This window comes from Lucilia cuprina, chromosome 6 (genome assembly GCF_022045245.1).
Source record: "Lucilia cuprina isolate Lc7/37 chromosome 6, ASM2204524v1, whole genome shotgun sequence".
Classification (NCBI taxonomy): domain Eukaryota; kingdom Metazoa; phylum Arthropoda; class Insecta; order Diptera; family Calliphoridae; genus Lucilia; species Lucilia cuprina.
In genome coordinates, this window is record NC_060954.1 from 50,921,881 (window position 1) to 50,935,140 (window position 13,260).

At 28.5% G+C, this 13,260-nt stretch overlaps 4 protein-coding genes across 33 annotated transcripts in view; 1 reads left to right on the forward strand and 3 right to left on the reverse strand.

Moving 5' to 3' along the window:
• Positions 1-3,217: 3,217 nt before the first annotated feature.
• On the reverse strand, positions 3,218-4,120 carry LOC111686229 (protein SGT1 homolog). The gene has a single exon (XM_023448578.2). It carries the CDS (start codon positions 3,974-3,976, stop codon positions 3,428-3,430), a length of 549 nt encoding a protein of 182 aa, XP_023304346.1. The 5' UTR covers positions 3,977-4,120; the 3' UTR covers positions 3,218-3,427.
• Positions 4,121-4,929: 809 nt separating this feature from the next.
• On the forward strand, positions 4,930-6,384 carry LOC111686226 (putative deoxyribonuclease TATDN1). The gene is made up of 4 exons (XM_023448574.2): positions 4,930-5,116; positions 5,179-5,358; positions 5,526-6,135; positions 6,195-6,384. The coding sequence occupies exons 1-4, from the start codon at positions 5,071-5,073 to the stop codon at positions 6,298-6,300; spliced, it is 942 nt and encodes a 313-aa protein (XP_023304342.2). The 5' UTR covers positions 4,930-5,070; the 3' UTR covers positions 6,301-6,384.
• Positions 6,150-8,958, reverse strand: LOC111686225 (U3 small nucleolar RNA-associated protein 25 homolog). The gene is made up of 3 exons (XM_023448573.2): positions 8,643-8,958; positions 7,875-8,582; positions 6,150-7,550 (listed from the first exon to the last, which is right to left on the reverse strand). Exons 1-3 carry the CDS (start codon positions 8,899-8,901, stop codon positions 6,412-6,414), a joined length of 2,106 nt encoding a protein of 701 aa, XP_023304341.2. The 5' UTR covers positions 8,902-8,958; the 3' UTR covers positions 6,150-6,411.
• A 1,825-nt stretch (positions 8,959-10,783) lies between these two features.
• LOC111686228 (alpha-protein kinase 1) overlaps positions 10,784-13,260 on the reverse strand; it is a 131,517-nt gene continuing 129,040 nt past the window's right edge. For all 30 annotated transcript variants that reach the window (XM_046954306.1, XM_046954303.1, XM_046954285.1 and 27 more), the window contains one exon: positions 10,784-10,918. In XM_046954306.1, the coding sequence (XP_046810262.1) occupies positions 10,811-10,918 (108 nt within the window). In that variant the 3' untranslated portion in view covers positions 10,784-10,810. The remainder of the gene's footprint in view (positions 10,919-13,260) is intronic.

Genomic DNA, 13,260 nt, shown 5'->3' on the forward strand with positions numbered 1-13,260 from the left:
AAATATCACTTTTTAGTATGAAATATAAGTGATCACAGATTTGGCTTGTTTTTGCTGTATCTCTTACCGTTTTCGAGAAAAACGGACTTTTATGTTTTCACTCAAAATTTCGGTTTTTAGTATGAAATATAAGTGATCACAGATTTGGCTTGTTTTTTCTGTATCTCTTACCGTTTTCGAGAAAAACGGACTTTTATGTTTTCACTCAAAATATCGGTTTTTAGTATGAAATATAAGTGATCACAGATTTGGCTTGTTTTTGCTGTATCTCTTACCGTTTTCGAGAAAAACGCACTTTTATGTTTTCACTCAAAATATCAGTTTTTAGTATGAAATATAAGTGATCACAGATTTGGCTTGTTTTTGCTGTATCTCTTACCGTTTTCGAGAAAAACGGACTTTTATGTTTTCACTCAAAATATCGGTTTTTTAGTATGAAATATAAGTGATCACAGATTTGGCTTGTTTTTGCTGTATCTCTTACCGTTTTCGAGAAAAACGCACTTTTATGTTTTCACTCAAAATATCATTTTTTTGTATGAAATATAAGTGATCACAGATTTGGCTTGTTTTTGCTGTATCCCTTACCGTTTTCGAGAAAAACCGACTTTTATGTTTTCACTCAAAATATCACTTTTTAGTATGAAATATAAGTGATCACAGATTTGGCTTGTTTTTGCTGTATCTCTTACCGTTTTCGAGAAAAACGCACTTTTATGTTTTCACTCAAAATATCGGTTTTTAGTATGAAATATAAGTGATCACAGATTTGGCTTGTTTTTGCTGTATCTCTTACCGTTTTCGAGAAAAACTGACTTTTATGTTTTCACTCAAAATATCGGTTTTTAGTATGAAATATAAGTGATCACAGATTTGGCTTGATTTTGCTGTATCTCTTACCGTTTTCGAGAAAAACGCACTTTTATGTTTTCACTCAAAATATCGGTTTTTAGTATGAAATATAAGTGATCACAGATTTGGCTTGGAAATATAAGTGATCACAGATTTGGCTTGTTTTTGCTGTATCTCTTACCGTTTTCGAGAAAAACGCACTTTTATATTTTCACTCAAAATATCAGTTTTTAGTATGAAATATAAGTGATCACAGATTTGTTTTTTTTTTGCTGTATCTCTTACCGTTTTCGAGAAAAACGCACTTTTATGTTTTCACTCAAAATATCGGTTTTTAGTATGAAATATAAGTGATCACAGATTTGGCTTGTTTTTGCTGTATCTATTACCTTTTTCGAGAAAAACGGACTTTTATGTTTTCACTCAAAATATCAGTTTTTAGTATGAAATATAAGTGATCACAGATTTGGCTTGTTTTTGCTGTATCTCTTACCGTTTTCGAGAAAAACTGACTTTTATGTTTTCACTCAAAATTTCATTTTTTAGTATGAAATATAAGTGATCACAGATTTGGCTTGTTTTTGCTGTATCTCTTACCGTTTTCGTGAAAAACGGACTTTTATGTTTTCACTCAAAATATCGGTTTTTAGTATGAAATATAAGTGATCAAAGATTTGGCTTGTTTTTGCTGTATCTCTCACCGTTTTCGAGAAAAACGGACTTTTATGTTTTCACTCAAAATATCAGTTTTTTGTATGAAATATAAGTTATCACAGATTTGGCTTGTTTTTGCTGTATCTCTTACCGTTTTCGAGAAAAACGGACTTTTATGTTTTCACTCAAAATATCGGTTTTTAGTATGAAATATAAGTGATCACAGATTTGGCTTGTTTTTGCTGTATCGTAAATGTACGGACATTTAAGTTTTTACTCAAAATATCACTTTTTAGTATGAAATATAAGTGATCACAGATTTGGCTTGTTTTTGCTGTATCTCTTACCGTTTTCGAGAAAAACGGACTTTTATGTTTTCACTCAAAATATCGGTTTTTAGTATGAAATATAAGTGATCACAGATTTGGCTTGTTTTTGCTGTATCTCTTACCGTTTTCGAGAAAAACGCACTTTTATGTTTTCACTCAAAATATCAGTTTTTAGTATGAAATATAAATGATCACAGATTTGGCTTGTTTTTGCTGTATCCCTTACCGTTTTCGAGAAAAACGGACTTTTATGTTTTCACTCAAAATATCACTTTTTAGTATGAAATGTAAGTGATCACACTTTTATGTTTTCACTCAAAATATATCTTTTTAGTATGAAATATAAGTGATCACACTTTTATGTTTTCACTCAAAATATCGGTTTTTAGTATGAAATATAAGTGATCACAGATTTGGCTTGTTTTTGCTGTATCTCTTACCGTTTTCGAGAAAAACGGACTTTTATGTTTTCATTCAAAATATGAGTTTTTGGTAGGAAATATAAGTGATCACAGATTTGGCTTGTTTTTGCTGTATCTCTTACCGTTTTCGAGAAAAACGGACTTTTATGTTTTAACTCGAAATATCGGATTTTGCTTGTTTTTGCTGTATCTCTTACTATTTTCGGTACTTAGTTACTTATTATCTTAGTATAACTGAGTGTAATTGGCCAGTTAAACTCAAGTTATAAGTGAGAAAACGCAATTAACACAAAACAATAAAAGAATGATTTCGGAAGAACAAAAACATAATATTTTAAGTAAATTGCAATTTTCTTTTTTGTTTTGTTTTATTTATTATTGTTTTAAATGTTTATTTAACATTTTTTAAAATTTTCCATTTTACAAAAGTATTGTTTGCAAAAAACAGCTGTTCATTGTTTATGTTTTTGAGTGAAAAGTTGGCAACACTTACAAAGTTAACTCAACTTAATGTGCTGTTTCCAGATACCGAGTGAGTAGTTTGAGCACAAATTTTACTTGTATTTTGTTATTGTAACAAAAACAAAATACAAGTAAAATTTTAACTCAAACTACTCACACATTATCCAGAAACAACAAATAAATCTAAAACTGAAAAACACAATCATCGTTTAAAGTCCACCTAATGTGCTGTTTCTAGATACCGAGCGAGTAGTTTGAGTACAAATTTTACTTGTATTTTGTTATTGTAACAAAAACGAGTCTGGTATTAAAATCATTAATATTTATTTTAAATACTTGATATTTTGTTGCAAAAAGGAAATTATAGATTTATTGTAATATTAACTTTACTGAAAACACAAAACATATATTAAACTATTAAAGAATGAAGATTATCTTTATCAGAAAAACCCGCCCTAAAAAAAACTCATACTTTATATTTATTAATTTATAATTCTCTATTATTAAGATTTTATTTATTTTAAAACAAAAAATGTTACATTATAGTTTTTATAAAACAATAAACATGGATAAAGTTAATTATATTTATGTTTTATTTGTAATATCTTTATTAATTAGAGTGCAATCTTAACATGTTTTTCGGTCCCTATTGTTCAAACATTCATTCGTTTTTGTGTGCATGTTTATAATGACTTCTTTACTCAGCAACTAATCCCATTTACGAAATTCACATCCTTCGGGAGGTTTTACGTCTACCTTATCTTTACCCACCTCATTCCAATTTGTGCTCAGCACTGTACCACCGGATTCGGAAAATGATTTATTCATGGCTTTTTGCACTTCAGGAGAGGAAGAACTGTAGATTTTCTTAAACAAACGCTGTAGGGCTTCTTCACTTTGAGCTTCTTGCTCTTCGGACTTTTCGACTTCTTTGGCCAAACTGTCCCAGTCTTTTTTGTGTATGGGTGGTGGTGGTGCCATTACCGGCTTGGGTTCTGTTTTCTCATCCAAAGAATCCCAGCGTATGCCCACCTCTTTGGCCAAGGTGATCTCCACTTTGGACGGATAGTCTTTATACGAAGAACGTTCCACATTTATGGGTGCAAAAAGTTTAATATCCAGTTCATAACCCTCAGCGGTCATATGGACTCGTTGTTTCTCAATGTCAACTTTGTAGTTCTTGTCTTTGGCATTTTTAAGCATTACACTGATGACCACCTTGGCATCCGATTGATACCAATCATGACGTATGGACATTTTGTTTTACTTTTTCTTAAAATTTTCAACAAAAATATACGTTTAAAGTATGTAATCTTAAATTTTTAAAGACGGATGACCAATCGGTTTACTTTGAATAAAGTTATTTTTTTAATTTCTTTTGTTCTTCTTTTGGCAAAATTTTCTTGTTGTTTGTTTTGATTGGCAATTTCTAGAAATTAGGAAGTGTTTGTTACCCCATGTCTATATTAGACAAATATTTATTATGCTAAACGTCAAATTGTTATCATGATAAAAAATTAGCAGGTACAGACGGCACTTATTAGCGTTATAACGTCGTTATGACAGTGTTGTCTAAACAATTGTTTAGACAACGTTGTCTTAATAACAAACGTCATTTTATTGTAAAATTTGGTTAGAATTTTGTTTTTGTGCAATTAAAATTTATTTTTAACATAAGTTTTCGTGAAATTAGTGTTTATTTACAAAATTTGCATTTAATTTCGATTGTTTTTATAAAATATAGCATTATTTCAATAAAATTATCTGTGAGTTGTCGTGATAAAATTAGCATTTTGTTACCCTATGCATTAACATAAACAAAAAACGTCTGCCGACGTTTTGTCCATTGCCGTGATAAATATTTGTCTAATATAGACACGGGGTTAGAAAAACTACACAATTCACAGGGTGTTGGCAAAATCTATTAAAATGTTAAAGCAGAGTTGTTCGAATCGCTGTTTTTACTAAACATGCTAATAGCTGCATGTGGTATTCTCCAACTGGTAATTTTTGTATTTTCTATGACGTTAAATGGATTTTTTTTACTTTTTTGTTTTAATAAAGGTACTTTTTAACTTCTCTATGATATTGAACATGACATTAAACATGTAGGGAACATATTAACACGAATTGTTTTTTTGGAAATAATATTAAAATATATGAAAACTTGTGTTTTTTACACTTTTATAAAAAATCGTCAAATTTATACGCTATTTTTGACAATAAAAAACGTCAAATCTGGCAATAGTATTTCGAGGATAGTTTTACTTGCTAATCGTTCACCTAAAGATTGTTCTTAAAAGAAGAAGATTTTGTTTAGTGGTCAATTTTGATTCACAAAGTATAATTTAATGCAAAAAAGCGTTAATTTAATCAAAATGTCTTTGAAATTTATAGGTAAATAAGAAATTTCACTTATGATGAATCAATAAAAACTATTTTTTTAAATAAATTTGCAGATATTGGAGCTAATTTAACGGATCCTATGTTCCGTGGCCTTTATGGAGGCTCACAGAAACACCAGGATGATTTGGAGCTGGTATTAAAAAGGTCTTGGCAGCAAGGTTTACAGAAAATGATAATAACTGTGGGCACCTTAAATGAGGCTGACGAAGCTTTGTCGTTGGCTGCCAGAGATGGTAAGTAATTTTGAGGTTAATTCAGCGCGTTAAAAGAATGGAAATGGAATAATGTATACAATGTGTTAAGGGAATAGACGATATAAACTCAAAGATAGTATTTTTAAATTTTGCCAACGTTGGCTTCATATTTGAATGTTAAAATTTTTCACACTTCTACTCTACAGAACGTTTATATGTCACCATGGGCTGTCATCCCACAAGATGTGGAGAGTTTGTGGATAATCCAGAAAAATACTACGAAGGACTGAAATCCAAAATTTCCTCTAATCTTAATAAAGTTGTGGCTATCGGTGAATGTGGTTTGGATTATGATCGTTTGCATTTCTGCGAAAAGGACACACAAAAACTATATTTTGAAAAACAACTGCAGTTGGCAGAGGATTTTAAATTACCTTTATTCCTACATTGCCGTAATTCTCACAAAGACTTTATGGATATACTTAGCAGAAATCGCTCAAAATTAGATGCCTGTGGTGGTGGTGTTGTTCACAGTTTTACTGGGACATTAGAAGAGGCACAAGAAGTTCTTGATTTTCATCCCAATTTATATATCGGTCTTAATGGTTGTTCTTTGAAAACGGAAGATAATCTCCAGGTTGTTTCAAAAATACCCAATGATCGTATAATGTTAGAAACTGATTGTCCATGGTGTGGTATACGTCCAACGCATGCCGGCAGTAAGTCAATACAAACGAAATTTCCTACTGTTAAGAAAAAAGAAAAATGGACTGCTGACAGTTTGATAGATGGACGTTGTGAACCTTGTCAAATAATGTAAGAGTTAAGAATTATTTTTTTAGATTTTATTCTTATTAAATTTATTATATTTACAGTCAAGTTTTAGAAGTTATAGCTGGAGTTAAGGATCAACCTTGTGATAAATTAGCTGAAATATTCTATGATAATACGGTAAAATTATTCTTTAGCGAAAAGAAATAAAAATATAAATGACAAAATATCTTTTCTTTAGTTTTTTCACAAATTTTTATTAAAAAATTTTTAATAAAAATCTTTACAACTTTACAATATTTTCTAATTTAAATTTTACACTTATTGCGCAGCATAAACGTGAACAGCTTTATCGGATTCCAATAGACTTGTAGCATTCTCACTACCCAAAATACCATTCAATTGTAAACAATCGTATTTTGTATATAAAACAGTGATACTCATTGAATCCTCTAAACCATCTCGTGAATTTTGATTTGAAGAATGCATTAAGTTAATCATTTCCGAATAGAAATGAGGCCATTGAGGTGGTTGATACATAATCATATGACGAATGCCCTTAATGCGTGTACGTTTGAAAAAATGTGATCTCTCCGAGTATAGCATAAAATGAGCACCACTATGAAAGAACATATCACGGGCACGAGCCATCTTTTCCTTTTTCGTATATTCACAAATTTGAACAAAACTAAGATTTTCCGCTTTGAAATAGTTACGCAATTGAACGTAATCAAAGTAGCTGGGTATATAAATCATAGTATGAGCAAATATGGTACTTTTAAATTGAGGCAATATCTTGTTGACGAAATAGTTAAAACGTGTCTGGAATACTTGATCTATATCCGAGCATTCGATACGATGGAAAACTTGTGATAAGGGAACAATAACATTACGTATATCACCATTTATAATGGGATTTGAGATACGAACACTACCTTCGTAGTTGAAACATTTATTATTGAAAACTCCACGAAATTCGGGTAATTCATGCGAAGCAAATAATAAAGTTTGCCTATAGAATTTCGATAAGCCATTCAAACACCATGAACGTACACGATTGATATTAGTTGTTCTTAAGGTTTTAGGCTGCAAATGTAAATGATCCAATACATGCAACAGATTGTCCCAATTTTGAGCCAAAAACAATTCAGCTTGATCTAAAATTAACACTTCAATTGATGATAGAAAATCACTTTCTACATCATTATTACTACTGCCACCCATGGTAACACGTAAACCTAAAGGCGATGCGATTAATATGTCAGAGGAATAAAAATCGGTATATAACTTAAGCGTTTTCTTAGTCAAAGACATGCCAATACGAAAGTTGTCATCAGTATTGCCTCCAAAGGTTTTCTCATAATCTTCAGGTTTAGGATTGGTTTTGGGAAAGTAAATTGTATCGCCAGTAAATTCCTTTTCAAATCTATCAAAGTTCATTATAGATTTTTGATCATTATCTGGAAAATTAATTTTATAAAATTAATGATGGATAGAGAGAGAGATAGATAGATAGATAGATAGATAAATAGATAGATAGATAGATAGATAGATAGATAGATAGATAGATAGATAGATAGATAGATTGATAGATAGATAGATAGATAGATAGATAGATAGATAGATAGATAGATAGATAGATAGATAGATAGATAGATAGATAGATAGATAGATAGATAGATAGATAGATAGATAGATAGACAGATAGATAGCCAGATAGATAGCCAGATAGATAGATACATACATAGATAGATAGCCAGATAGATAGATAAAATTCTACTTGCCTTTATCTTTCTTCTTTATAATCTCTGCCATTATCTTAATAATCCGATAAGCCGAATCGCGAAAAGGTGTCACAATTAATACCTTCGGTCTAGCCAAACCCTGATCGCGATAGATATCATCAAAAACAATGCCACTATTTTTACTTTCTTCTTCCTCTATCTTTTTTGTATTCAACATAACACAGGCTCTTGTCTTAAAAATATAATTCAATGCATGTATGGTATACACCTGACGTATTTGTTCAGCATTATCGAATGTACGATAGGGATAGTAAACGTCCTTATATGTATTAACAAGTGACAACAACTCACTTTGTAATTGTGTTAAGGGAAGAGTTATTCGGGCGGCTAAAGATGGTTGCAAACCTATAGACTCTAAATCACTTGGCTGTTCAAAAGCCGGAGGTGGTTGCTTATTTATAAAAGACTTATTATCATTAATAGCTATATCGGGAGTGTTAATATATAAATGACCTAGCTCGGGCCAATTTAAGGTGCTTTTTATTTTTTCACCTGAGCCATCAATAAGTTTTTCCACATCTTCGGAATTGATTTCATTTTGTAAATGATCTTTGAAATGGTTTATTTTTGGCAGAAGATAATTAACATTTATTTTTCGGGCTTTGCTATCGGATTTAACATCTTGTTTGGACTTTTTAGAGCCCAATAGTAGTAGAGGTTTTTCCTTAAAGGCTGGTTTCTTTTTCACTAAAAATATGCACTTTTAATTATAAAAAAAAAATAAATATATTTAATTTAATAACCTACCACTGGTGTGCAAATCTTCCACTAAACTTTGAAAATGATTAACAGGCTCTTCTTCCTCCACATCTTCTACAAAATCTTGTGCCAGATGGGCTTGTTTTTCTTTGCGACTCTTTTCCAAATCAATTTGTTTTTTCAACTGCTCCACAGTGGCACTACCACGATGTTTAAATTTACTATTTAAATGTTTTTTATTTATAGGTGGTTTTTTATATTGCTTTTTATGCGGATTAAATTTTTTATGCTTATTTATCTGTCCCATTTTTTTAAATTTATTTAATATTAAAAATTCATGGAAAAAAATTGCTTTCAAATAGTAAACAAAGCAGAACAACGTGTAGTAGACAGAAAACAGAGTTGTTTAGAAAAATCAGCTGCTGAACAGAGTGACTAATATATATTTTAATTATTAATTTAGGGTATTCAAGACGATTTGGTGAGGTAGACATTTGCAGAAGCTAAAATATGAACTTTTCATTTTGATTTATTTACAAATAGTATTTCTGAAAATTTTAGCTTTAGCTTTAATTTGCCATTGTTGGTACATGCTTTCGTCGAAATTATATACAAATATGTTGGAAGCGATGAAATTTCAGATATTATAACCAAAAGAAACACTGATTGCAATGGTCTAAATTACGTCCAGGAGTTTTCTGATAACTTATATGAAAGATCTATCTATATATTCATGTACCTTTCTATTTAGCGAGTTATTTTCAGATATTACATTCAGCAGAAACACTGATTGGAAAACCCTTGAAACCACGTTCAGGAAAATGAATTTTTGAGCTTTGAACTAATATTCTGCATACTAATGTATATTTAATCTATCTATCAATCTATTTATCTATCTATTTATTCATCTGTCTATCTATCTACCTATCTATCTATTTATACATCTGTCTGTCTACCTATCTATCTATCTATCTATATATCTATCTATCTATCTATCTATCTATCTATCTATCTATCTATCTATCTATCTATCTATCTATCTATCTGTCTATCTATCTATCTATCTATCTATCTATCTATCTATCTATCTATCTATCTATCTATCTATCTATCTATCTATCTATCTATCTATCTATCTATCTATCTATCTATCTATCTATCTATCTATCTATCTATCTATCTATCTATCTATCTTAAATTAAAAATACGTAAATCAAACACTTCTTCTTTATTATAATTCATATTTAATTAGTATTTTTTATTGATTAATTCAAGCATATTTATTATTGTTTACGGTAGATAAAGAGGTTTGTTTTTAAGCATAGTTCTTTGTTTAAATAAGAAATTAATAAAAATAATAATAATTAATTCAATAAATTATTATATACAAAGTTTGTTGTTGTTTTTTATATACTATATAAAAAAAAGAAAATAATAAATAAAAAATAATAACAAATGAAAAAAATAAAACAAATATAAACATTAAAGCAAAACTTAAAAGTTAACAAAACTTAAAAGTTAACAAAACTTAAAATACAAATAAAGAAAAATATATTAAATTCGAGTAGAAAGAATAATATTACGAACTGTTGAAAAAAAAAACCCATTTAATAACGCATAAACATTTTGGTAAATAATTGTTTTTGTTTAACATATATATGTATATAAATAAATAAAATATTAAAGAAATCTTAAACTTAAATTTAAACAATTTTTTGTATCTTGTTTTAATATTAGAATTAATATTTTTTTTGTTTAAAGTTTATGTATTATATTATAGACAAATAAAATATGTTTGTAAATGTAATTTTTTGGGGGGGTTAATACAAGTTATTTGTAATTTAAATATGTAAAAAATGTTAATTCATTTGTTTGTTTTTTTATTAAATATTTAATCGATTGGAGTTTAATTGTAAAATAGTTTTAAACTTCTGTTAACTCCCAGCAAATATTTTAATAATATATGTATATATGTTTAAGATACACGAAAAAACGGTTATTGTAAAATATTTAAATCTAAAAAAAAAACCGCATGGCGGTGCATATTGTTTTCATTTGAAATCGAGGACTTTTTTGTTTATAGACAATAAAAATGATTATGTTTGAATAATGATATTATTATTTTTATACTTATATATTTATTTTTGCTTGTTTGTTTAATAAATAGATAAATTTATTAAATGTTATTATTATTAATTATTAATTATTGTTGTTGCTTAATAAATTTTTGGAGCACTGCGATCGTTAATCTTTTGGTTGCGTTTTAATGTAGCCCCACGTTTTATTTGATCCATCAAGGATTCATGACAGATACGAGGATCCGGCTAGAAAAAGAAAATTAAATTATATTATTAAATTATTGTTTAAAAAAATATATGATTTTTAACCAACAAACAATATTATTTGTAAATGATTTGATGTTTTATTATATGGAGGATTAAGAAATTTTATACAAATGATATAAAAAGCTGTAAAAAAAAAATAAAATGAAATATTTTAACAAAAAACATAAAAATTTTATAATACAATAGGTACAAGATTTACATAAATAATATGTGGGAAAAATATTTGCATAAATGTTATTTTTTTTAATTTTATATAAAACTGTTTATATCAAAAAATATGACATTGTGGAGAACAAATCTGCAACTAGATCTAAAACAAGGAGTGCAATTTTTAAATGTTTTGCTTTATTATTATGATGAGTGTTAAGTATATATATTTATGGAACAAATTTAAAACTTATTTAATTCATAAATTTAAGAAAACTCTCTCTAAACTAGTTAAAAATCTTAAAAAATAATGGATAGTATTGTCGCAACAAGTTACGAGGGTAAAAATTTAAAAAGTTGTTTTTTTTTTAAGAAAATTCTTCAGAATATTAGTTACTCAGACTTATAGACTAGCATATTAAATAGACAATTTATTAATATATAGACTAATCTATCTCTATCTCAATTCTTCACTATTCTAAGCATTTCATTTTATACCTACTGCCTACCTCTTCTCGATCCCAAAACTCCTACTCTTTTTCATTTATTTTCTATTATCTTTACAGGTATCACAAAGGGACCAATAGGACCCAAGTGTACGTCTTTGCAGCCTGAACACCTATCCTAACCTAGACTAATCTATAGAAAAGCCAATATAGTCAATAGAACTACGCTAATCGTTTCCACGACAATTGGATCTACGCTACGGAACGACCCGATTCTTAATCGGCGAAAAATTGTTAACTCGGCAACAGCTATATCAACCGGAAGTTATTCCCTTAAGGAAGAACACCCAGTTGCAGCAAACCAGTTACAACAACAACCTACACAAATAATTGACCATAGAATAGTAAGTTAATTAGAGCATAGAATAGTCAATAGACCAATTAACTTATTAGTCCTTAGAGTGGTCAATGTAATAGTCCATAGAGTGGTTAATAGATAAGTCTATAGAATAGTCCAAAGAATACTAAATAGACTTATAATTAGACTAAATTATAGAATTATACAATATTATTAACCATTAATGGTGCAAACATAGCAAATTTATTGATCCACAAGACTATAGAATAATCATATGGAGACTCAATATAATTGTCAATAGTTTATAGAATAGTCTATAAAATATTCCTTATAATAGCCAATAGATTAACGCTTAGACTTGTCCATATAATAGTAAATAAATGAGATCATCAGAATAATCAATAAGTTAGTCCATAGACTAGTTAATAGATAAGTTAAAATAGTAAATTGAGTAATACTAAAACTAAAATATAGAATATGCCATAGTCTAATGAATGATACAAAGAATAGAAAATATAAAAATCTATAGAATAACCAGAAGGGTATTATAGTCAATAGACTTATTCTCAGTCTAATTTATAGAATAGATAATGGACTAGTCCACTGAATATTGCATATAATCCTTAGCATAGAACAGGAAATAGTCTAATGAATGATATAAAGAATAAACAATAAAAATGCTTATAGACTAGTCTATAGAGTAGCTAATAAAATGTTTAATTGTATAGTCCATATAATAGTCTATAAACTTATCTCAAGTCTCATTTAAAGAATACTCCACGGACTAGCCCACAGAATATTACAAAGGATAACACATATAATCCTTAGACTAGTCCCTAAAATAGTCAATAAGTTAGTACATATAATAGTCAATAGGTAATACACTAGTTCATAGAATATACAATAGAAATCTTTATAGACTAGTCTTTAGATAAGTCAATAGAATGGTTAATTGTATAGTTTATATAATAGACTTATCTTTAGTCTAATTTAAATGCACTAGTCCACAGTATATTCCATTGTTTTATTGCTTTTATTATTCTATATTCCTTGTTTAATCCTTGTTTGATATATGTGTTTTTCAGTAAACATTAACGTTACTTATTATCTTAGTTTAACTGAGTGTAATTGGCCAATTAAACCTAAGTTATAAGTGAGAAAACACAATCAATAAAAACAATAAAATAATGAATTCTGAATAAGAAAAACTTCAAATTTTAAGTATCAACATTGTTTTTGTTTTAAATGTTTATTTATATTTTTTCTAAAATTTTAAATTTTACAAAACTGATATTTGCAAAAAAACAGCTGTTTATTATTTATTGTTTTTTTCTGAAAAGTTGGCAATACTAACGAAGTCAACTGAACTT